Source organism: Microcaecilia unicolor, chromosome 13 (genome assembly GCF_901765095.1).
Source record: "Microcaecilia unicolor chromosome 13, aMicUni1.1, whole genome shotgun sequence".
Classification (NCBI taxonomy): Eukaryota; Metazoa; Chordata; class Amphibia; order Gymnophiona; family Siphonopidae; genus Microcaecilia; species Microcaecilia unicolor.
The window spans coordinates 99,161,316-99,185,769 of NC_044043.1; the positions used below are offsets into that span (position 1 = coordinate 99,161,316).

The following is a 24,454-nucleotide window of genomic DNA, read 5'->3' on the forward strand; positions in this document are numbered from 1 at the left end:
AAGGTATTTCACAAGCATGTGATAAAACAATATGGAAGGAGTGTGTTTGTGTGTGTGTGTGTATGTATGCCTGTGAGATATTTCACAAGCATGTGATCAAACGATATGGAGAGTGTGTGATATTTTACATGTATGTAATAAAACACTATGGAAAGAGTTGTATTTCACAAGCATGTAACAAAATAAAATGGAAAGTGTGATATTTTACATGCATGTAATAAAATAATATAGAAACTGTGTGTGATATTTCACGTGTGTAATAAAACAATATAGAAAGTGTGTAATAATATGGAAAGAGTGTGTGTGTGGTATTTCACATACATGTAACAATATGGAAAGAGTTGTATTTCACAAGCATGCAATAAAATGGAAGGTGTGTGTGATATTTCACATGTGTATAATAAAATAATATAGAAAGTGTGTGATAATATGGAAAGAGCGTGTATGTGTGATATTTCACATACATGTAACAAACAATATGGAAAGAGAGTATGTGCATATGTGATATTTTATAGAGAAGAGAAAATCCGAAAGAGATCCCGTGTCTGTACTGCATTTTGCCACAGGGTCACTGACCGTATCTCCTAAGGGTCTTTTTAAAGACCAATTATACAATCACTACAGTGAAGAGTTATTTTAAGCAATTTTCTATCGCTAAATTTATCACATTGTCCTTGGATGCATTATTATCTTTTGACCTCTGAGGCAGGAACTCCGTTCTGAAACACGATGCCAATGTTGGGTATTGCATGTTTTTGCAAATAAAGTGTTTCAGTTATTTACGATCAACCTATGTACCTGGCTCTTCTCAAGCCATCTCCATCTTCCCACTGTCATTGGTTTTGTGGTATTTTATAGGCATGAAATAAAACAGTATGGAAAGAGAGTATGTATGTATGTAATATTTCGTGGGCATGTAATAAAATAATATGGAAAGAATCCTTAGCAATTCTCTGACTCTCAGTGTGTAAGAATGAGCAGGTTTATGTGCCTTTCTATACTTTACCTGAGGACTGATGGATATGTGCGTTGCATTCAAATCCTTGAGCCAGGGGCATAGCCAGACCTCACGGTGGGAGGGGGCCAGAGCCCGAGGTTGGGGGCACATTTTGAGCGTCGTCCCACCGCCTCGCCTCCTTGCAGTTTCCCCTCACAAACAAATATCTTTGCTGGCGGGGGTCCCTAACCCCCGCCAACCGAAGCCTCCTTCAGCGCCAGTCTCCGGCGCGGCCGCATTCACTGCTCTGCTCTTCTTTCTTCTTGCTCTTCCTGTGCAAGCTGATGCACAGGATGCTATGGGGGGCCAGGCCCCCGCAAATATTGTTGAAGCCCCTGGTTTGGCTGGCGGGGGTCCCCGCCAGCCGAAGCCGCCTTCAGCACCGGTCTCCGGCGCAGCCGTGTTCGTTGCCTGCCCCCTGCTGTTCTTTCTTCTTGCTCCTCCTGTGCACACTGGCGCTCAGCGTCAGCGTGCACAGGAGGAGCAAGAAGAAAGAGCAGGGGGCAGGCAGTGAACGCGGCTGCGCCAGAGAGTGCTGAGCATCAGCGTGCACAAGAGGAGCAAGAAGAAAGAGCAGGGGGCAGGCAGCGAGTGCGGCTGCACCGGAAACCGGCGCTGAAGAAGACTTTGGCTGGTGGGGGTTGGGGACCCCCGCCAGCCAAACCAGAGGCCCAGACGATATTTGCGGGGGCACAGGCCCCCGTGGCCCCCCGTAGCTACGCCCATGCCTTCAGGTGTGTGTGTGAGACACCTGAATATGTGGGAGGCAGGTGTGTGCAGGACATTTAAAGTTGTGTGATCAGTTTCAGGATTTCTTGAATGAATTTTAATTTCTTTTTCCTTTCCTCATGCAGGGCGTTACGGAGGGATACAATGGCACCATCTTTGCATATGGACAGACAGGAAGTGGGAAATCCTTCAGCATGCAGGGCATCCCACACCCAGCAGCTCAGCGCGGCATCATCCCCCGAGCATTTGAACATATCTTCGAGTGTGTGCAGGTGAGCGGCAGGCAGAGGTCGATGGGGCAGGATTATCCCAGAATGCTTCATAAGAACATAAGAAGTACCACGCTGGTCCAGGCCAGTTAATCCATCAAGCCCAGCATCCTGTCTCCGACAGTGGCCAGGCCGGGTCCCTTGGAAGTACCTGACAGATCCAAATGGGAAGATCCCTTCCCTTTTCTTCCCTCCCTGAAGTAAGAGGTGACGATCCCCACGTCTTCCTGGCTAGTAAGTGTTAACAGAGTTTCCTCTAGAAACATGACTGAAGCCATTTTTAAACCCAGCTATTTCTTCTGGCGACAACTTCCTTGGTTTAATTATGCAGTGACTAAAATGATGCTTTTTAAAAGTTGCTTGAAATCTGCTGGCAGTGACTAGTACCAGAATTATTTGAGAGAGAATATTCACATATGTACATGTGTGTAATACTATCTGCATATATGCATGAATAAAATTACATGTAACATATTAAATGATGACAGAGAAAGCCCAACACGGCCCATCGAGTCTGCCCAGGAAGGTTCTTGGGGTCGTACCTGCTGCACAGTGTGGGCGACTTTCTTTGTGATTTCTTAGAGATGCCAAAGTCCTTACGTAGCTGAAGTGCTTTGTGCTTGGGTTATATCCTGTTGCCTTTTAGGGTTTCTCTGTGTATGTCACACTCCTTTTTGAGGGTATTCTGGTCATCCGCTACTCTTTCTGTGAAAAAGTGTTCCCCGATGTTACTGCCTGAAAATCCATATTGAGTTCTCTAGGTCTAGAGTCTCTCATTTGGAAGAAGCTCATTTGCTTAATGTTGGCCTGGTCTCTCAACTCCGACCTTTCTCCCTTCTCTGTTCAGTGATACTCTGTTGTCATTGTATGTGCTGGTTGGATGCCATGCAATGCCCCTGTCTTTACCAACCATTCCCCCCCCTCCCCCCGCAGTTTTATCAAGTTGCTTCATGCAGATTGGAACAGGCTTTGTACCTTGCCCATTGGTTAGGGAGACGCTGTTCATTGCTAGGGGAGCTGGGAAGTTGGTAATAATAAAATCAACATAACTACGGACGTACGGGTCTGCGGGTGTCCAAACACCAAGTGGGCATCCATGTAAGAGCCAGTGTATGTGTGCTAAGTGCAGCATTGGGGTGTATTCACGTTCATGCGTTACACAGTATGTGTAGATGAAATGAGGTGTATTCGTGTGTGGCACAACATGTGTGAATGCATTCTAGTGCATTCGACATGGTAAACCATAATATTATTAATAAAATTACTAGATAAGTTCGGGATTGGTGGAAACATACTTAACTGGATCCAGAGCTTCCTAAATCAAATTCAAACATATCATCACCGTGGAAAGCAGACTGAGGAGTACCGCAAGGATCACCGCTATCACCGCTCCTATTCAACTTAATGATGACCCCACTTGCCAAGTCCTTATCCAACCATGGCCTTAACCCTTTCATATATGCAGACGATGTCACAATATACATTCCTTACAAAACCAAACTGACAGAAATCACCAACGAAATCAAGCTTGGCCTGAACATCATGGATTCATGGGCAAATGCATTTCAACTAAAACTCAGTAAAGAAAAAACTCATTGTCTCACCCTCTCATCCCAATACAGTGCGGAAATCCCCACAAGTATCAACACCCCAGATCACACCCTTCCAATCTCAGGCAACTTGAAAATCCTCCGCGTTACAATGGACCGTAACTTAACACTAGAGAGCCAAGTGGCATCCACAACAAAGAAAATGTTCCACTCAATGTAGAAACTCAAACGCGTGAAGCAATTCTTCCCGAGGGAAACATTTCGCAACCTGATACAATCAATGGTACTAAGCCACTTAGATTACTGCAATGGAATTTATGCGGGATGTAAAGAACAAACCTTAAAGAAACTTCAGACCACTCAAAACACGGCAGCTAGGCTTATATTTGGTAAAACGCGATTTGAAAGTGCAAAACCCCTCCGTGAAAAACTACACTGGCTCCCAATCAAAGAACGCATTGCCTTCAAAATCTGCACCCTGGCTCACAAAATCATCTACGGAGAAGCCCCGACTTACCAATTAGAAATACATCCGAATCAACACAATCTTATCTAAATCTGCACTACCCAAGCTGCAAAGGACTTAAATACAAAACAACTTACGCATCTAGTTTTTCCTACATAAGCACACAACTGTGGAAAGCATTACCAAAAGCCTTGAAAACGACATACGACCACCTAAACTTCCGGAAATCAATAAAAACCAACCAGTTTAAAAAGGCATACCCTACCGATCCAACTTAAATGCCTGATCCCTGCAACACAACCAAAATAACACAACTCTTCCGTTCTCCGATTCCCTAATGTGGCTGTGCCACATGAACTTGATCTTACCACACCATCACCCTGTATTTGTTCACACCCGAGCATGCAAAGGCCTCCGCGGTACTATATAAGCCACATTGAGCCTACAAATAGGTGGGAAAATGTGGGATAGAAATGTAACAAATAAATAAATAAATTCTGTGGTGTGTTTGTGTTTGTGTGGCACAGTATATATGAATGGGGGGGTCTGTGTTCATGCATGGCACAATATGTGGATGCAGTGGGGGGGGTCTGTGTTCATACGTGGCACAATATGTGTGGATGGGGGTCTGTGTTCATGTGTGACACAGTGTGTATGAATGCAGTGGTGGTGGTGGGGGGGGGGGTGTTCATGAGTGGAACAGTGTGTGTGGATGCAATGTGGTGTGTGTTTCAGATGCTATAGTGCAGAGAGGTCAGAGGGGAGACCAGAGGGATTCAACAATGTTTTTATCAATTGCACATGGCCTACTGCAAAATGTGCATAATAAAGCCAAAATAACATAAACAGTCATTAAAATGGTAAAGTTAACTTCCCCACCCCACCCATCCTTTCCACCCTCAATTAAAATAAAAAACAACTGCAGTTGAACAAAAGAAAAATAAAAGGGGAGTATTAGTAATGTCTGGAGTGCCTATGCTCTTATAACACCATAGAAAATCTTTAAGCAAGACCAAATCCCAAAAGTCCATCCCCAGCCTTGAGAGAAAAAAACCCAAAAACAAGCGAAACCATGGCATGTACTGTACAAGGGACCTCCTCTTCCAGGACAGAACAACAACAACAAAAACTAGACTGAAAACAAGCAAAACGGGTAAAGATATTAGAAGGCATTAGGAATGAAACTCCGGGCCCTGTGAAACAGAGATTGAAGATATGGCCAGAACCACCTTTTTTCATTTAAGACCATATCCTGCTGTTCAAGTAGCATCAAAGCATGAAAGTGATTCCTCCAGAGCCAGAAAGAAGGGGTTTCATCATTGATCCACACTCCGAAAATAACTCGCTTACCCAGCACTCCTGCCTTCTGGAGCAAAACAGTATGTGAACGATTAGCAATACGAAAGGTCTCATACTTATCCAGAAGCAACCCCACAGGAGAAAAGGGAAGAGAGCAAAGGGCTCTCCAGAAAAGCTGGACTTTCAAACAATTCCATGAAAAAGTTGTTAACCCCTTGATAGCATTTCCGACAAATTGAGGTGTCCAGTCCTCCTGTCTTAAACACGTGGTCTTGTGTGAAATATGCGCGATGCAACAATCAGAACTGCCTTCCCAGAGTTCAGCACTAATAGAAATCTCTAGAATCCTTCTAACCAACCTACCCAGATCGAGAGAATCCGGAGACAACCCCAGATCCTGTTACCACTGAATCTGAAGCTCATCACGATTCTTGACTGGAGAAAGCACCAACAAGTTCCCATCGTGAAATGGTTAAAAACAAAACCTCCAAAATTTAGCCTGTAAAGGAAAAGCCAGCCCCGCTGAATCCATATAGTGGCGCAATTGCCCATAAGCAAAGAAATCTCTATACTCCACCATTCCTCCAGTGAGGAGGTCCTCCCACTGAAGCATCATATCGTCAGTGTCCAAAACTTGCCGTAAATATAGTACTTCCTGTTCAACCCAACGATGGAAACTAGCATTATCATTTCCAGGGGGGAAATGCAAATTTCCGGAAAGAGATAACTGATCAGATACTTGAGGATTGCCCCCCCCCCACCCCAACAGCAAAACAAAATCCCACTGGGCATCCTGCAAAGTGCATTGTAAAACACTCCTACGCAAATACAATGGCAAAGACTTCAATGGACTGTGCAAAAGAGAAGAAATATGCCACGGATTATAATATGCCAACTCATAGCTCTGAGGGGTATAAGTCTGTTCCTCAAGGAGCCAATTTCTCAGATGTCTAAGCAAACAAGCCAAATTATATTTTTTCAAATCCGGAAGGCTGAGATCCGCATTCGTCCATGAATCTTGCAAATAGTTAAGATGCTTTCGGTTTCTTGCCATTCCAACAAAATTTAGATAGAAGCTTCTGTAGGGCAAGCAAGTCTGTCTTCAACAACTTAAGAGGCAACAATTGAAGGGGAAAGAGCCATCTAGGAAATAAAACCATGTTAAAAAGATGATCCTACCATGAACAGAGATGGGGAGAGACATCCATCTAGTCAAGCATTCCTTCGTATAGTCTAAAAGACAAGAAACATTAACATCGCGAAGCAGGAATGTTTTATAAGGCAACTGAATGCCCAGATAGCAAAAGATAAGGTCTACCATTGTAGGGGAAAGGGGTGATTTATAAACCATGAGTGTGATATTCAGTCCAGACACCGGCATTGAATTTCTAGGTTTCTGGAGCTGGCTAACATGTAGCTGTTTGAGGGGCCCTTTTACAACAACGTGGTAGGCTGTGCACACGTGCAGCACACGCCAAAATGAGACTACCGCCAGGCTAGCACGCCCCCCCGGTGATAAATTTAATATTTGATGCACGGCCATACTGCCGGGAAAATTATTTTTTTAGCTCCTACCACGCGTGGCGTTTCTGGCGTTAAATTGGCAGTTGGTGTGTACTGACCGGTCACCACGCATGTAACGCATGAGCCCTTACTGCTAGATCAGTGGCTGGCGTAAAGGGCTCAGGCCGTAAATAGGCACAGGCTGGTTTCAATTTTACCACAGGCCCTTTTCCCAGCCCATAGAAAAAAAAGCTCTTTCCCCAGACACGGTAAAAACTGGCCCGACGCATACCAAAAACATGTACCCACACTACCCAGGCCACTTTTTGCCGTGGCTTAGTGAAAGGACCTCTGAAAGCAGTAGTCAGCACTGAACCAGCTATGGATTACCGCATAAACAATCCACGACCACTTGAACTTCTGGAAATCACTAAAAACCTACCTCTTCAAAAAGGCCTACCCCAACGACCCCACGTAACCCTCTTCACCTACCAACACAGCAAGACTATGATCAAACAGGACATCACGCAATCTTCATCCATTCCGACCCTCCACTTATACCTCATATGATCACAATACAACTCTGTATTTGTTATCCACCAACTGGGCAAACGCCTTTGACGGTATTATGTAAGCCACATTGAGCCTGCAAATAGGTGGGAAAATGTGGGGTACAAATGCAACAAATAAATGAATAAAATAAAAAACCAACCTGTTTAAAAAGGCAAACCCTACCGATCCAACTTAAATGCCTGATCTCTGCAACACAACCAAACTAAAGCACGTAATGGACATAACACAACTCTTCCGTTCTCCGATTCCCTAATGTGGCTGTGCCACATGAACTTGATCTTACCACACCATCACCCTGTATTTGTTCACACCCGAGCATGCAAAGGCCTCTGCGGTACTATATAAGCCACATTGAGCCTACAAATAGGTGGGAAAATGCGGGATACAAATAAAGAAATAAAATAAAATAAAGAGAGGACTAACTTTTATGCAGATAACCTGGCTGGTTAAGTGCTAAATATTGGTATTTAACCATCCAAGTGCCGACTCTGCCCCTGGATAGCCAGTTTTTATTTTGGCGCTAACTAGTTATTTTCAGCAGTACTGAAACAAGTGACCGGTTAGCTCTGAACAGGAGAGTTAACCGAGCAAGAGCTGTTTCTGGCTGGTTTAATCGTGTTGAATATTGACCCCCTTGTGTTTAAAGCACAGAACACACACCTACATATGGGTCATGTAAAAGTACTGCACATAATTTCGTACGTGTAACCAGTGGGGTAACTTTATTACATAGTAACATAGTAGATGATGGCAGAGAAAGACTTGCACAGTCCATCCAGTCTGCCCAACAAGATAAACTCATAGGTGCTACTTTTTGTGTATACCTGACCTTGATTTGTATCTGCCATTTTCAGGGCACAGACCGTAGAAGTCTGCCCAGCACTAGCCCCGCCTCCCAACCACCAGCCCCGCCTCCCACCACCGGCTCCACCACCCAATCTCGGCTAAGCTTCTGAGGATCCATTCCTTCTGAACAGGATTTCTTTGTATTTATCCCACGCATTTTTTAATTCCGTTACCGTTTTCATCTCCACCACCTCCCGCGGGAGGGCATTCCAAGTATCCACCACTCTCTCTGTGGAAAAAATACTTCTTTTATATGTGACAGCTTTATTAACCGCCTTTATGAAGAGATTCACCCAAGGCGGTTTACAGCAGGTATAGTTTAACATAAAACTTACAATTTTGTTAACAACATAAACAATAGTAAAATAACTAAGAATAAACATAAATAAAATAAATGAGGAAAACTTGAAAACAGTAAATTGAAACCTAAGAACAGAACTACCGTAAAACAGTATCAAAAATATACACATTTAACAGCGCTGGAATTCAAATACCAGAGATATAATACAGTGTTAGCATAATACTAATGAAACACCTAATAAACATGCATTACAGCATTCAACTAACATAGACCTGATGCTGAAGACATGTGGAAAGTTTGAATCGTTCCTCCTTAAATGTGGATGTTATGCGACGTGTGTGAATGTACCGTGGGGTGTGCATGGAGGGTAATAAGGCGCACGCTGAAGGCTTCTCTCTTGTTCTTTCTGTGCAGTGCGCTGAGAATGCGAAGTTCCTGGTCCGAGCCTCATACCTGGAGATTTATAATGAGGAGATCCGGGATCTCCTGGGTGACGACACCAAGCGGAAGCTGGAGGTGAGTGAGGGAAGGAAGGAATGAGGTGCTGGCGTTGGTCACTGCCCCTTACACCCCTTTATATGGACTCCCCTCAGAGGATGTGATGTGTGTGTCCTTCATACAGACTCTTCATGGGGGAGGGGGATCATTTTCTATTTTGGTTACTCTGGTGGGAGCTGTGAAGGGTTTGGTGTATTTTTCTTTGTCGTACCAGTGAATTTGGGGGGGGGGGGGGGGGAATGAGGGGTGGTTTTTACCATATTAGGGACTCTGGAGGACTTGTGTAGGGGGAAACAGTGACTTTTGGGGGAAGGGGACAGGGTGTCTCTTTTCTGTATTGGTGACTCGGCGGGGGGAGGACTGTTTTTCTTTGTTGCATGAATGACTTGGTGGGGTTGTGTAAGGGAATAGGGTGTCTTTCTTTGTAATGTCAGTGACTCTCAGTGGGGTTAAGTAGGGGGAATGGGGTGTGTGCATGGTGTGGCCTTCTTTGTCCTATCAGTGACTGTGGGAGATAGGGTAGGCAGGGGGGACGTTGTGCCTTTTCTCTTTTTCATAAAAATGACTTTTGGTAGGGGGAGGGGGAGCTGTGAATTGGTGAAATTAAATGTTTCTACTTATGACGGGGGGGGGGGGGGCTTTTGGTAGGAGGAGAATAGAGGGATAATTTGTCTTATCTGTGACTTTAGAGGGGGGAAAGGAGGACTGTGGATGGGGACAATATTTGTTTTATCAGAGGTCCTTGGAAAAGGAGGCTATAGATGGGGGAATGGGGTGTTTTTCTTTGTTGTATCAGTGACTTTGTGGGTGGCGGTGAGCTGTCGATGGGGGAATGGGGTGTTGTATCAGTGATTCTGTGGGGGGGGGCTGTGGATGGGGGAATGGGGTGTTTTTTTGTTGTATCAGTGAGTCTGTGGGGAGGGGGCTGTGGATGTTGGAAAGCAGTGTTTTTATTTGTTGTATCAGTGATTCTGTGGGTGGAGGGTATGAATGGCAGGGATTGGGGTGTTTCTGTTTGTTGCATTAGCGACTCTATGGGTGGGGGGTTGTAGATGGCAGAGAATGGGATGTTCTTTGTTATATCAGTGAGTCTGTGGGGGGGCTGTGGATGAAGGAATGAGGTGTTTTCTTTGTTGTATCAGTGAGTCTGAGGGTGGGGGGCTGTGGATAGGGGAATGGGGTGTTTTTCTTTGTTGAATCAGTGACTGTTGGGGGGGGGCTGTGGATAAGGGATTGGGGTGTTTTTCTTTGTTGAATCAGTGACTCTCTTGGGGGGGCTATGGATGGGGGAAGGGTGTTTTTCTTTGTATTAGTGATTACGGGTTGGGGGTAGGGAAAGGGTATATTTGCCTATGTTCCGCTTTCTCAGGGTGAATCTCTGTGTGGGGAGGTTGGGTCCCTGAAGGATGGTGTTTGCCTGCTCAGGCCTCCCCTGCCTCGGGCTTTGTTTTGTCTCCATGGCAGTGAGGGTCTCTATGGCAGCAGCCGACACTGCACTGAGCCCCCCAGGAGGGCGTTAATGATGTGGAGATGCTGCCACAGTAATGCACCCTCAGCCTGCTGAGCTCAAAAGCCTGCAAACCCATTTCCTACAGGTTTGGCTGGTCTGTGTGCTGAAAGGAGGACGGAGCAGGAGACCCCAGGCTTGCCTCTGTGTTCCAGTTACATTTGCTTTCCCTTTTAGGAAAATGTTCATGATTCTTTTTTTATTTGAGCCAGATATTGGTATAACAAATGCTTATTAAATCTTAGAAAGGTCTTAATCACATGACTGTTGACAGTGTGAATATTGTTTTCCCACACACAGCTCTGCCAATACACCTCACTCCTGCCCTGCAGCACCCCCTTCTGTGCCAATACTGAAACCTCCACACACAGCTCTGCCAATACACCTCATTCCTGCCTTGCAGCTCCCCCTTCTGTGCCAGTACTCCCACACACAGCTCTGCCAATGCACCTCATTCCTGCCTTGCAGCTCCCCGTTTTGTGCCAATACTGAAACCCCCAAACACAGCTCTGCCAATGCACCTCACTCCTGCCTTGCAGCTCCCCATTTTGTGCCAATACTGAAACCCCCAAACACAGCTCTGCCAATGCACCACATTCCTGCCTTGCAGCTTCCCCTTCTGTGCCAATACTGAACCCCCCCCTCACAGCTCTGCCAATGCACCTCATTCCTTCCTTGCAGCTCCCCCTTCTGTGCCAGTACTGAGACCCCCACACACAGCTCTGCCAATGCACCTCACTCCTGCCCTGCAGCTCCCGTGAGACCCCCCTCACAGCTCTGCCAATGCACCTCATTCCTTCCTTGCAGTTCCCCCTTCTACGGCATCACAGTAGTAATGAGCAGTTTGCTTGGTTAGCTCAGAGTAGATGCCGATTGAGTGCTGCCAAATTTCCTTTGTGCAATCAGAGTAGCTTTTTATCACCTCTTGAAAAGAGATAATAAACTGTGATTTAGGTTCCACAAGATGTCACCTCTGCAGGCATCTGCCAAAACTTGGCTGCATCGGGTCCCTGTGTTCATCTAGCCTTAATGCTGCTGTACTGCAGCCTGTGCAGTTCCAGTGTTGAGACCCGCACACAACTCTACCAGAATATCTTCCTGCTGCTCTGCTGTCATGCCTGCAATTTCACCTCACACAGCCCTCCAGTGCATCTCAGTCTGGCCCTGCTATACCCCTGTTATTCCTGTATTCCATAACACTCAGCCCTTGCACCTCGCCTGCTATTCCAGTAATGAGACCCACACATACGAAGCTCTACTAATGCACCTCGTTTCTGCTCCAGTAATGAGACACCCCTTTCTCTGCTAACATACCTCACTCCTGCCCTTTTAACACCTCCTGCTATTCCAGCTCTGTACATTGTATTCAGCTCTGCCCTGCTTCATTCACTGGTTGTTCCAGTTGACACTTCTTTCTCTGCTAATATATCTCACTCCTGCACCCTGTGCTGTCGCAGCACTGTGCTTCTCATACAGCTGTACTAATGCACTTCAATTCTCCCTTCAGCTGCTGAGATGCCCACACTGCTCTGCAGAAGTACCTTCACACCCTGTCCTCCTGTTCTGTGTTTACTTGCAGCTGAAGGAGCACCCTGAAAAGGGGGTGTATGTGAAAGGACTGTCCATGCACACCGTGCACAACGTTTCAGAGTGTGAACGGATAATGGAGACGGGGTGGAAGAACAGGGCCGTGGGTTTCACACTGATGAACAAGGATTCCTCACGCTCTCATTCAATCTTCACTATTAACATGGAAATGTGCTCTATAGGTAGGTTGCTGTATCTGTATGTCCTGCCTCAGGAATGGCCCTATCCCTGTGTTTGTGAAGGAGTGAAGTGTTGGGTTCTGCATGGTTTAAACATTAACCTGTTTAGTAAGGTTTTTAAAATTCCTTAAGTTGATGCCTGGAGCCACAGATAGATGATTTCTGTAGTTAGACCTGTCTGCTGTGCTACCACGGGTTCTGCAAGTCTTTCCTCCACCCCCCCCCCCCCCCCCCCACAAGGCCTTGTAATTTTATACACATATTCTTTCATTTATTTGGATTTTGCTCACAGCTTTACACTGGGTATTTCTCTGTCCCTGAAGGACTCACAATCTAACTTTGTACCTGAGGCAATGGAGGGAGAAGTGACTCACCCAAGATCACAAGGAGCCAGCAGTGGGATTTGAACGGACGTCAAGGCCGGTGCTCTAACCACTAGGCTACTCCTCTGCTCCATTCTGCAGTCCAAGCTGTTTAAATGGCACCACTGACTGTTCGTAAAAGTGAGGACTGCATTGGTGCTTATGTGCATATCTTAGGCCTGCTGTTTCACTGGCCTAACTTATGTGCATAAGTTATCCGGAGAGCAGCTGAGTTTTGTCCATATCCACAAGACTTCTGGTCTGACATTTGGTCCCTTCCCTAGACGCATAGGGGTCAGTATTCAAAGCAATTTAACCAGATAGAAACAGCTGCTAGCTGGTTATATTGCCTGTTGAGGGCTAAGCAGCCATTTTCAGTGGCAACTTAACTGGTTAGTGCTGAAAGCAAAACCTGCTATTTTGGGGGTGTTCTGGGGGGTGGGGGGGGAGTCAGCACATGGCTGGTTAAGTGGCAATATAGATAGAACCACATAAAAGTCATGAGTGGGGGGATATGATTGAGGTCTACAAAATCCTGATCTCCTTGGTAAATGGTCATGTGTCCACACCACAGTCCCTTTCTTCTGTCCATTTTGGTCTCTTACCCGTTCTCTTTATTGTGAGTAGAGGAGTGTGGTAGCCGTGTTAGTCCACTCTTAAGGTTATCAATAGAAATCAAACAAAATAAAACATGGAAAAGAAAATAAGATGATACCTTTTTTTATTGGACATAACTTAATACATTTCTTGATTTAGCTTTCGAAGGTTGCACTTCTTCCTCAGATCGGAGGAAGAAGGGCAACCTTCGAAAGCTAATCAAGAAATGTATTAAGTTATGTCCAATAAAAAAGGTATCATCTTATTTTCTTTTCCATGTTTTATTTTGTTTGAGTTCTTTATTGTGAAAAAGTATCTTTCTAAGAATATCTGCTTTCTTCTCCACTAAACCCCTCCTTCCCTTGAATTCTTACAATTCCGTATCTGGCTTTTTTTGTTTTATCCTTGGCCTTTACCTCTGGTAATTTTGCATTTCATGCATGTCTTTCCTTTGCACATGCTTGTTCTCCTCTCTCTTTGGTGAATCACCGTGGTCTCCATGGATTTGTTTCTGTTTCACTGCTCCTAGATCCTGCTGTTCATAGTTCCTCTGTATCTCTTAGATTCCACACTCATGGCAGGGGTTCTGAACCCAGGACAAACTTAGTCGGTCTGGTTTTCAGGATATCCCCAATAAATATGCATGAGCTAGATTTGCATGCAATGCCTTCACTATATGCAAATCTAACTCATGCATATTCATTGTGGGTATCCTGAAAACCTGACTGTGTGTGTCCTGAAGACTGGGTTGAGAACCCCTGCCTTAACCTAATCACTCATTGTCTTCTAGTTTGGTTCTGATCCAGTTTGTTCATAAAAGCGGTTAATAAATCCCAATAAATAAATAAATATTGGGCCCCAGTTCTGGCTTCTGTAGTGACACCTTCTTCTCCAGTGCTGTTTGTGCTTCTCAGGTAATTATTTGAGAAGTACATGGAAGGATTTTGATGGCCTCCTTTGGCAGCTGGGAAGCTTCAGTCTGCATCTGGTAGATTTTGACCCTTCAGTAACAGCATCTCTTCTTTGCTTGCTGTTCTTTGAATGTCCGTGTACAGCTCTTTTCCTTCTTATGGCAGTCTGTAGATTACTTCAGGGTGAGCAGAGGCACAGTAGAATCTGTAGTGACGGGCACAGAGTAATGGTAGGCCAAGAAGTCCTTATTTGTGATCATTACTAGGTGACTCTATCGTAGGTCATGGAAACATCTGGAACATGATTAAGCATATGGTTGTAGTGACTTTTATTGTGTCTGCCGCATTCAGTGAAAATAAGCCACCCCTTCCTGGGTCTCTGCCCAAGCTGTGCTTCCTAACCATTTTGACAGTAGGGTAGTGGTCTTCCACTTCCCAGCCCCCAGGGCTGCCAAAAAGGTCAAGGTTTCAGGATATCCTTAATGAATAAGCATGAGAGAGACATATGTACGACCTTCATTGAATGCAAGCTTCTCTTATGCATATCATTAAATAAACCTCAATAACTATAAAAACTAATACATATCTTTATTCACTTATCAAAATAAACAAAAACTGTTACACGTGCATTGTGCTAATCTTACAGCTAATTTAATCACAGACAATTTCTTCTCACATGCAGGGAGCGACTTAAGCTAAATATCTAATTATCATTACTCGACTACCAAGGTAGAAAAAAGGGAAAAAAGACTAAACGTCAGCCGGCGTGGCTAAACAGTAAGATAAAGGAAATCATTAGAGCCAAAAAACAATCCTTCAGAAAGTGGAGAAGAGAACCAACTGAAAGTAACAGGATAGATCATAAGGAATGCCAAGCCAAATGCAAAGCGGAGATAAGGAGGGCAAAAAAGGACTTTGAGAAGAAATTAGCGTTGGAAGCAAAAATACATAGTAAAAACTTTTTTAGATACATTAAAAGCAGGAAACCGGCCAAAGAGTCGGTTGGGCCGCTGGACGAAAATGGTGTTAAAGGGGCGATCAAGGAGGACAAAGCCGTAGCGGAGAAATTAAATGAATTCTTTGCTTCGGTCTTCACCGAGGAGGATTTGGGGGGGACACCGGTGCCGGAAAGAATATTTGAAGCGGGGGAGTCGGAGAAACTAAACAAATTCTCTGTAACCTTGGAGGATGTAATGGGTCAGTTCAGCAAGCTGAAGAGTAGTAAATCACCGGGACCTGATGGTATTCATCCCAGAGTATTAATAGAACTAAAAAATGAACTTGCGGAGCTACTGTTAGAAATATGCAATCTGTCCCTAAAATCGAGTGTAATACCGGAAGACTGGAGGGTAGCCAATGTTACTCCGATTTTTAAGAAAGGTTCCAGAGGAGATCCGGGAAATTATAGACCGGTGAGTCTGACGTCGGTGCCGGGCAAGATGGTGGAGGCTATTATTAAGAATAAAATTGCAGAGCATATACAAAAACATGGACTGATGAGACAAAGTCAGCACGGATTTAGTGAAGGGAAGTCTTGCCTCACCAATCTAATGCATTTTTTTGAGGGGGTAAGCAAACATGTGGACAATGGGGAGCCGGTTGATATTGTATATCTGGATTTTCAGAAGGCGTTTGACAAAGTGCCGCACGAAAGACTCCTGAAGAAATTGCAGAGTCATGGAATCGGAGGTAGGGTATTATTATGGATTAAGAACTGGTTGAAAGATAGGAAGCAGAGAGTAGGATTGCGTGGCCAGTATTCTCAGTGGAGGAGGGTAGTTAGTGGGGTCCCGCAGGGGTCTGTGCTGGGTCCGTTGCTTTTTAATGTATTTATAAATGACCTAGAGATGGGAATAACTAGTGAGGTAATTAAATTCGCCGATGACACAAAATTATTCAGGGTCGTCAAGTCGCAGGAGGAATGTGAACGATTACAGGAGGACCTTGCGAGACTGGGAGAATGGGCGTGCAAGTGGCAGATGAAGTTCAATGTTGACAAGTGCAAAGTGATGCATGTGGGTAAGAGGAACCCGAATTATAGCTACGTCTTGCAAGGTTCCGCGTTAGGAGTTACGGATCAAGAAAGGGATCTGGGTGTCGTCGTCGATGATACGCTGAAACCTTCTGCTCAGTGTGCTGCTGCGGCTAGGAAAGCGAATAGAATGTTGGGTGTTATTAAGAAGGGTATGGAGTCCAGGTGTGCGGATGTTATAATGCCGTTGTATCGCTCCATGGTGCGACCGCACCTGGAGTATTGTGTTCAGTACTGGTCTCCGTATCTCAAAAAAGATATAGTAGAATTGGAAAAGGTACAGCGAAGGGCGACGAAAATGATAGTGGGGATGGGACGACTTTCCTATGAAGAGAGGCTGAGAAGGCTAGGGCTTTTCAGCTTGGAGAAGAGACGGCTGAGGGGAGATATGATAGAAGTGTATAAAATAATGAGTGGAATGGATCGGGTGGATGTGAAGCGACTGTTCACGCTATCCAAAAATACTAGGACTAGAGGGCATGAGTTGAAGCTACAGTGTGGTAAATTTAAAACGAATCGGAGAAAATTTTTCTTCACCCAACGTGTAATTAGACTCTGGAATTCATTGCCGGAGAACGTGGTACGGGTGGTTAGCTTGACGGAGTTTAAAAAGGGGTTAGATAGATTCCTAAAGGACAAGTCCATAGACCGCTATTAAATGGACTGGAAAAATTCCTCATTTTTAGGTATAACTTGTCTGGAATGTTTTTACGTTTGGGGAGCGTGCCAGGTGCCCTTGACCTGGATTGGCCACTGTCGGTGACAGGATGCTGGGCTAGATGGACCTTTGGTCTTTCTCAGTATGGCACTACTTATGTACTTATGTACTTATGTCTACTCAACCATGAACGAACCTAACGCAACACCACTTTATATCTTATTCCAAATATGAACTCTTTACACTTGACTGCTAATCTACTATGTCAATCATGATCTTAATGTAATACCACTTGTATCTCTCACTCCGGAAATGGCGACTGCCATGACGGAACAATGTAAGCCACATTAAGCCTGCAAATAGGTGGGAAAATGTGGGATACAAATGCAACAAATAAGTTCCATACACTTCTGTTCATACTTTTCATATCTGATTATGGCCAATTCGGGCAGTACAATCTTTAGTAAAACCATAGTCTATAAGTATGGAAAACTGGCCAGATCACCATTCCCAACAGAGATAACTCGATCCTGGATTGTATAGTCAGCAAAAGTCACATACTCCAATCTGCATTGAATCCAAGCGATATCATCAGTACAATGTCCACATGCTTGACTTATTTGTTCCTCTGGTTCAAGAGTCTATAGAAACTCACAACCCGACATGATCCATGTTTCGCTATACAAGCGTCGTCAGGGGTTGAAACTGCAAGCTGGAATATACATAAACATACTCACAATTAAATGCCTTTCTTAACAGACACTGGCAAACTGGGACTCAAAAGTGCAATACGAAAAGAAGTTTGTTTATAAGTCAAAGTTTCAAATATTCTACAATGGAAACAGGACCTCTAATATGGGGACGCAACCTGGTGACTTTAGATGATGATTTTTCAGTATCTGAATAGATAAGATCAGAATATTAAGTTTCCTTGTCATGTGGGTAATGATGAAGTACACTTCTTGGATATTAAAATTCGATGGAGAAATGGGGAGTCTATCACTCAGGCATATCGCGAGCAGACTGACAGGAATGTTGTCCTTCATTATCAAAGTCGTCATCCTGGACAACTGAAGGACATCATTCCTGCTGGTCAATTTTCCCAAATTTGTACATTTAAACAGCAGGCTGATATGTCCACCCGGTTTAGAAAACGAGGGTACCCATGTAGGGTGATACAGAGAGCATATAAGAGAGCCTTCAATGCCCACAGGGAATAGTTATCCGAACCATCGAAGGAAGAGCAGGGGAAAAGACTAACTTGTGTTTTACCATACACCCAATCAGTACTAGCTGTGAAAAAACTTATTCAGAAACACTGGCCTATTCTTTCAATGTATCCACAGTTTCAAGAAGTACCGTGGTTCGCCTTTACTAGGGGGGAAATGTAGGCGAAAAATTATCTGTGGTTAGGAAATCTGGAAAGATAAGTGATGAAAAAACAGGTCCAGGATCGGGTTATCTCTGTTGGGATTTGGGAATGGTGTTCTGGCCAGTTTTCCATACTTATAGACTATGGTTTATCTACTAAAGATTGTACCTGCCCGACTTGGCCTTAATCAGATATGAAAAGTATGAACAGAAGTGTATGGAACTGTGATATGGTTATTATTTAGCTTGTCGCTCCCTGCACGTAAGAAGAAATTGTCTGTGATTAAATTAGTTGTAAGATTAGCACAATGAACGTATAACAGTTTTTATTGATTTTTTTTTGGATAATCAAATAAAATTTTTCAGATATGTATTAGTTTTTATTGTTACTGGGGTTTGTTTATTTATTGTATTGTAGCTGTAACTGTATTGGAATTATTGATACCTTAATAATATATTGTAAATGCATAATCATTAGGGATATTTTGAAAATCTGACCTGTAGGCAGCCCTCATGGACTGGGCATGAAGACCACTGCTATAGGGTCTCTCTCCTAGTCGTGTTTCCTTATAATTCTGACTCTGGGCTCTCTTTCCAAGATGTCCTTCTTACATGTTCCAGCCCCTCTCTGTCTATACAAATACTCTTTTAAGCCTGTTTATGCTGCAGATGAGAAGGGGAAGGATTACCTTCGGGCCGGCAAGCTCAATCTGGTGGATCTGGCTGGGAGTGAGCGGCAGTCCAAAACAGGTGCTACAGGGGAACGCTTGAAGGAGGCCACCAAAATTAACCTGTCACTTTCTGCTCTGGGCAATGTCATCTCTGCCCTGGTGGACAGTAAATCCAAGCACATTCCATATCGGGACTCGAAACTCACCCGTCTCCTGCAGGACTCCCTTGGCGGGAACACCAAGACACTGATGGTAGCCTGTCTCTCTCCAGCTGATAACAACTATGATGAGACCCTTAGTACATTACGGTATGCCAACCGTGCCAAGAACATTAAGAACAAACCACACATTAATGAAGACCCCAAGGATGCACTGCTAAGAGAATATCAGGAAGAGATCAAGAAACTGAGGGCTCTGCTGGCCAAACAGAGAGGAGCAAAGGACCCAGAAGGTAGGTCTCGTAAACCTTAATCTCAAACATTGGAGAGCACACGTGAAGGAAGGGGTAACGCCAACCTGCCACTGCCATCTTCTATCTGGGACAATAGTCCCTTCCTTAGTGTTCCTCTGGACCGGCCCAGGATCGGACTGATGGGTTGTGCACTCCTTCCAGCAGGTGGAGACTGAGAACTTCCGACTCTGGGAGCCAATAAGAGGCCTGGCCATGGGACAATAGTCCCTTCAGCTCTCTTCTCACTATCTCCCTAGATGGAAGTTCGCTCAACCTCTCGGTGCCGCCCCCGTAGTTGGGAGATGAGACTTCTCTGCTAAGCCCCTCAATGCCGCTTCCCTGGTTGGCCTATGAGACCCCTCTTTTCAGCCCCTCAGTACTGCTTGGGATTTTAGATCCCTCTGCTCAGCCCTTCAATGCCGCTCCCCTGGTTGGGAGATGAGCCCTTTTAGTTCCCTTGCTTTTGCTTTTCTTACAGGTAATATTTAAGTGCTGAGTTGTAGTCATTCTTTCACGTATTGATCTGGTGTATGAGCGTGCCCACAGCTGATATCATGCACCACTTACATTTTTGGCCCCTGTTCCCCTCTATCTATTGCATATTTTGCCTGGGCTACTGTTCATTAGGTGCAGTGGTCAGCATTAGAGTTGTCTTACTAATAGTGCAGAATAACACTGGGATTTTGGTCTTGTTCCTTAGCGCTGGAGTCGGAGAAGCTCCTCATATGTGCTGTGGAGTCTGACAAGAAGGGACCCGTGACACATGCAGATATGGAAGCAGAGAGCCAACTGATCCGACAGGTAGGTCTTGGGAAAGACAAGAAAGGGAATGAGGAGACACCCAAAATCACATCTCTGCAGTGCTGCCTGCTCTTTTTTTTGTAAGGCACAGCTCCCAGGCTTACTCTAAATCTATGTCCGACTGCTTCATCCTCATACGGCAGCATCCTATTTTCTCTCTCATAAAACACTGCAAATTACGAAAAATGTGTGGCCTTTTCCCTTCCTGTCCATTACAGATCCTATGTGCTTGTCCCATGCTTTCTTGAATTCAGATCCAGTCTTCGTCTCCTCCACCTCCACAGAGTGGCTGTTCCTCACATCCACCACCCTTTCCATAAAGAAGGACAGGGAGGTGTTGGACACCTGGAGTGTAGGGAATGGAAGAAGAGATGCTGGACACTAGAGAAGGGAGAGGGAGATGCTGGATACCTGGGAAAGAGCGTAGGAGAGAAGCTAGAAACCTGGAAAGGGGATGGGGAAGGTTAGAGAAGGGGAGATGCCTGATAGCCAGAGTAAGGTAGGGAAGGGGATATGCTGGACTATGGGTGATAAGAAGGAGGGAGGGCATTGCTGAAGCAGGGGTGTAGCCAGACCTCGAAGTGGGAGGGGGCCAGAGCCCAAGGTGGGGGCACATTGTGGTCACTGCTCCCCCTCCGCTGCCTTGCCAAACCCCCTCCGCCGCCCACTGCTGCCACTGTAACATCTTGGCTGGCGGGGCTCCCAAACCCCCACTAGCTGAAGCACTGCCGCCACAAATACCTTGGCTGGCGGGGGTCCCAAACCCCCGCCAGCTGAAGACTTTGTCCAGCCCTGCTCTCTCTTCCCCTCACGTTCGGCACAGTTCCTTTAAGTGAAACTGAGCATGCTCAATTTCACTAAAAAGAGTGTGTCTGACGTGAGGGGAAGAGACAGCAGGGTAGGCAATGCGGCGCCGCAGACCAGCACTTCACGAAATCTTCAGCTAGCGGGGGTTGGGGACTCCTGCCAGGCAACTGGGGGCCCAGAACAAATTTGGGGGGGGGGGGGGGGGCAGGCCCCTGCGGCCCCACCTAGCTATGCCACTGTGCTGAAGGTTCACCCAAGATGTCTGACACCCTTGGTCTAGCCTTGCATAGGTAAATTAACTCACGTTGCATGCGGGTAAACTTACACACAGGTCCCGATGATCAAAGGTAAATGTGGGCCTAGAGGCCACTGGACTCCCCACTATTCCAGAATGTGTGGGATGTTCAAGAGGAATCTCTAGAGTGGGTGGAATCCTAGTGCCACCCTGAGGACTGGATGCCGCAGCGCTTTTTGCCAAGCAGTTGTGTCTACCGCAGCATAGTAAAATGGCCCCTAAGTTTGTACCTGAGGCAATGGAGAGTTACGTGACTTGCCCAAGACTACAAGGAGCAGCAGTGGGGTTTGAATTGGGTTCCCTAGTTCTTAACGTGCTCCTCGAACCATTAGGTTGCTCCTCCATCTATGAAACTTCATAAATGTGTAGAACTACTTCCCAGTGGAGGTGGTAGAGATGATGAATTCAAGAAACATGAAGAGGAAGGGATTGTAGAGCTTAGGAATTGGAGCCGGATAGTCTATCTGCCTTCATTTTATATACTTTTGTTTGTTTTCTGTTCCCCCCCTCTCCCCCACGAAGATAAAAATCCTGCCCCAATCACTGCATAGATGCTTTTGTGTATGTCAAAAAAAAAAGGGTGGGTGGGTTAATATTCCCTTTATTAGCAAGCTCACCAGTGACAGCCCTACCATTAGGCCAACTGAGGCGGGGACCTCAGGTGGCTCACTTTGTGGAGTGGCATTCCCCCACACCAGCCGTGGTCTGTTATCTCCCCATGCCCTTCCTTCCTCAATCCCCTTCCCCGAATCTACCTTCTTTTCTTGTTTTCCAAAAGTCGGTGGTGGCAACGATTTTCATAGGTTGCTCTGCTGCCAGCACCAGCCTCTTCTCTCTACTGTAGTGGAGGGAGATGCCAGACCGTGGAGGGAGGGAATTGGCCTTGGGCCACCCCTGAAGCTCACAGTGTCTGCTTTGGAAGTTTCAAAGGGATAGTCTGTGTTAGTCTGGTATAACAGAATTGAAAGAGGCAGATGGCATCATATAGACTAAACAATTTATTGAGGCAAAGTGGACTCTGGAACTCGAAAGCTTAGGCCTCAATACACCAGTCAGTCTATAAGGAGCCTCTTGCTTCTATCAGCTGTGCTTTGAAGGTATAACTCAATTAGCAGTGTGAGGGTTTGTTTCCTTTCACATCACATTTAAACAAAGATTGATTTGCAGTGCATCTGTTCCCTTTTCTCTTCCCCTTAGGAGTATGAGGAGAGGTTTGCCAGGCTACAGGCAGATTATGAGGCAGAGCAGAGATCCCGTGCTCAGCTGGAGGAGAACATCAGTGCATTGCGCCTCTCCTATGACCTGCAGCTGGCCACACTGGAAGAAAACCTGAAGAGAAAAGGTCAGTGTGGCAGTGGGCTCAGATCTGGGGGCTCCCTTTCAGCTCTTCTTTCTCAGGGTTGTAGTTTTTTGGGGGGTATCATCAGCAAGTGGGTGAAAATGAAGATCTTTCATGCTAGTAAAATACTATTACACCTAACTCTTGCTCTGCGGCGCCCTCTGCTGTTCCAGCATTGGAATTTGGAGCTTGCTTGTACCTGTTTTCGGAGGTTGCCGAATATTCACACAGGATTCTGTCAAATCACAAACTCACATAAATTCAGATGCATTTCCAGTTGAGGTGTCTGGAAGAGAAGTGCAGGTATATTTGGGGACTGAGAGCAAAATAGTGCTGATATATTTGAAAATTTGAATATGTGTGTGGTATTTCATGGCCTCTGGAATACCTTTTTTTTTTTTTACTCCTGCTGGAATTCTATGCATGTGGCATGCAGAATTTTGCATATCTGCGCTCTGAGGCTGCATGGCTGACCTCCTTGCAGCCCCCCCTCCAAGCCTCAGTAGGCCCTCTGCAGCAAAGGCAGGCTGGCTGACTCCCCTACCACCCTCCCAGATCTACCTGGTGGCCTAGTGGCCTCTTCAGCCCTACTCTTTCCTGCCCGCTACCACCGCTCTCTGGCTCCTGCTGTTGCTTTTTGAAAATGGCCATCAAGACTTCAAGTGGTAATTGCATGAGACTGCTGCAGGAAGTCTCGGCGGACATTTGGAAAAAGCAGCGCAATGAGCCAGAGAGCGGCGGCAGCAGACCAGGCAGGAAAGAGTGGAGTTCTTTCCTGCCCCGAAAAGGTACTCCCATGTAGCCCCCCCACCTCATGGGTGAGTGAAGGGGAGGGCTGAAAAAAATATATTGATAGTCTGTGGGAGGGAGCTGTAAAAAAGCTATGTGGGTGGGTAGGAGGCAGGGCTGTAAAAAAGCAAAAAAGGAGGATGCTATATGGGTGGGTGTGGAGGGAGGGGGCTGTAAAAATAGTAGTGCATACTATGCATGTGTGCTTGGGTGGGAGGGGGCTGTAAATATGGATGCTGTGGGTGCTGGTCAGGGTCTGAGAAAGTATAGATAGTATAGGGGAGGCTGTAATATTGGTTAAGTTATGACAAACTTGCTGAATTTGCAAATTTTGCATGCAGAATTTTGATTTTTTTTTTTTTTTTGGGGGGGGGACACAGAATTCTGGCAGGAGTACTTTTTCAACTTAGCTAAAAACATGTGCGTTGGGACTGGCACAAGACAGGAGAGGCTCTAGGCAGTAGCGTTGTGCCCCAGAAGAGGTGGCCTGCAATCTCTCACTGCTTATACTGCTTCTACCTGCTCCTTTCAGTCCTCTGTCCAGTCCTTGCTTTTAATGCTGAAGGCAGGCCACTTCTCTCGTCCACCCAAGCCTCTCTGTGGCATCCCGCCTGGAAATTGAATGTTCTATCAGAAGAGGCGGGATGCTACAGAGAGAGGCTTGGGCGGATGAGAGAAGCAGCCTGCCTTCAATGTTAAAGGCAAGGTCAGAGGACCGAGAGAAGCAGCATGAGAGAACGCGGATCATGTGGGGTGGGGAAGAGTGTGGGAAGAGCTATCAGGAGGAAGAGAGATGCGGACCATGGGTAGGGGGTGCTTGAGAGGATAGATCCTAGATATAGGGGATGGGAAAAAAAATCAAAGAAAAAATAGTGTCCATTAGAATGGAGTGAAGGGGAGAAATGGTGACCATGGGATGGAGGGAAAGGAAGAGATGCCCATGGAGAGGAGGGGAGGGGGGGAGAAAGGAGGAGATGGTGACCATGGAGAGGAGAGAGAAGGGAGGAGATGGTGACCGTGGAGAGGAGAGAGAAGGGAGGAGATGGTGACCATGGAGAGGAGAGAG

General features: G+C 45.7%; 1 protein-coding gene across 2 annotated transcripts in view; it reads left to right on the forward strand.

Moving 5' to 3' along the window:
* Positions 1–24,454, forward strand: part of KIF17 (kinesin family member 17) — a 41,715-nt gene that overhangs the window by 541 nt on the left and 16,720 nt on the right. The window contains exons 2-7 of one of the 2 annotated variants that reach the window (XM_030186129.1): positions 1,852–1,998; positions 8,948–9,049; positions 12,118–12,307; positions 18,905–19,357; positions 20,058–20,158; positions 22,458–22,602. In XM_030186129.1, coding sequence (XP_030041989.1) covers positions 1,852–1,998; positions 8,948–9,049; positions 12,118–12,307; positions 18,905–19,357; positions 20,058–20,158; positions 22,458–22,602 — 1,138 coding nt within the window. The remainder of the gene's footprint in view (positions 1–1,851; positions 1,999–8,947; positions 9,050–12,117; positions 12,308–18,904; positions 19,358–20,057; positions 20,159–22,457; positions 22,603–24,454) is intronic. The other variant, XM_030186130.1, reaches the window with a different exon arrangement.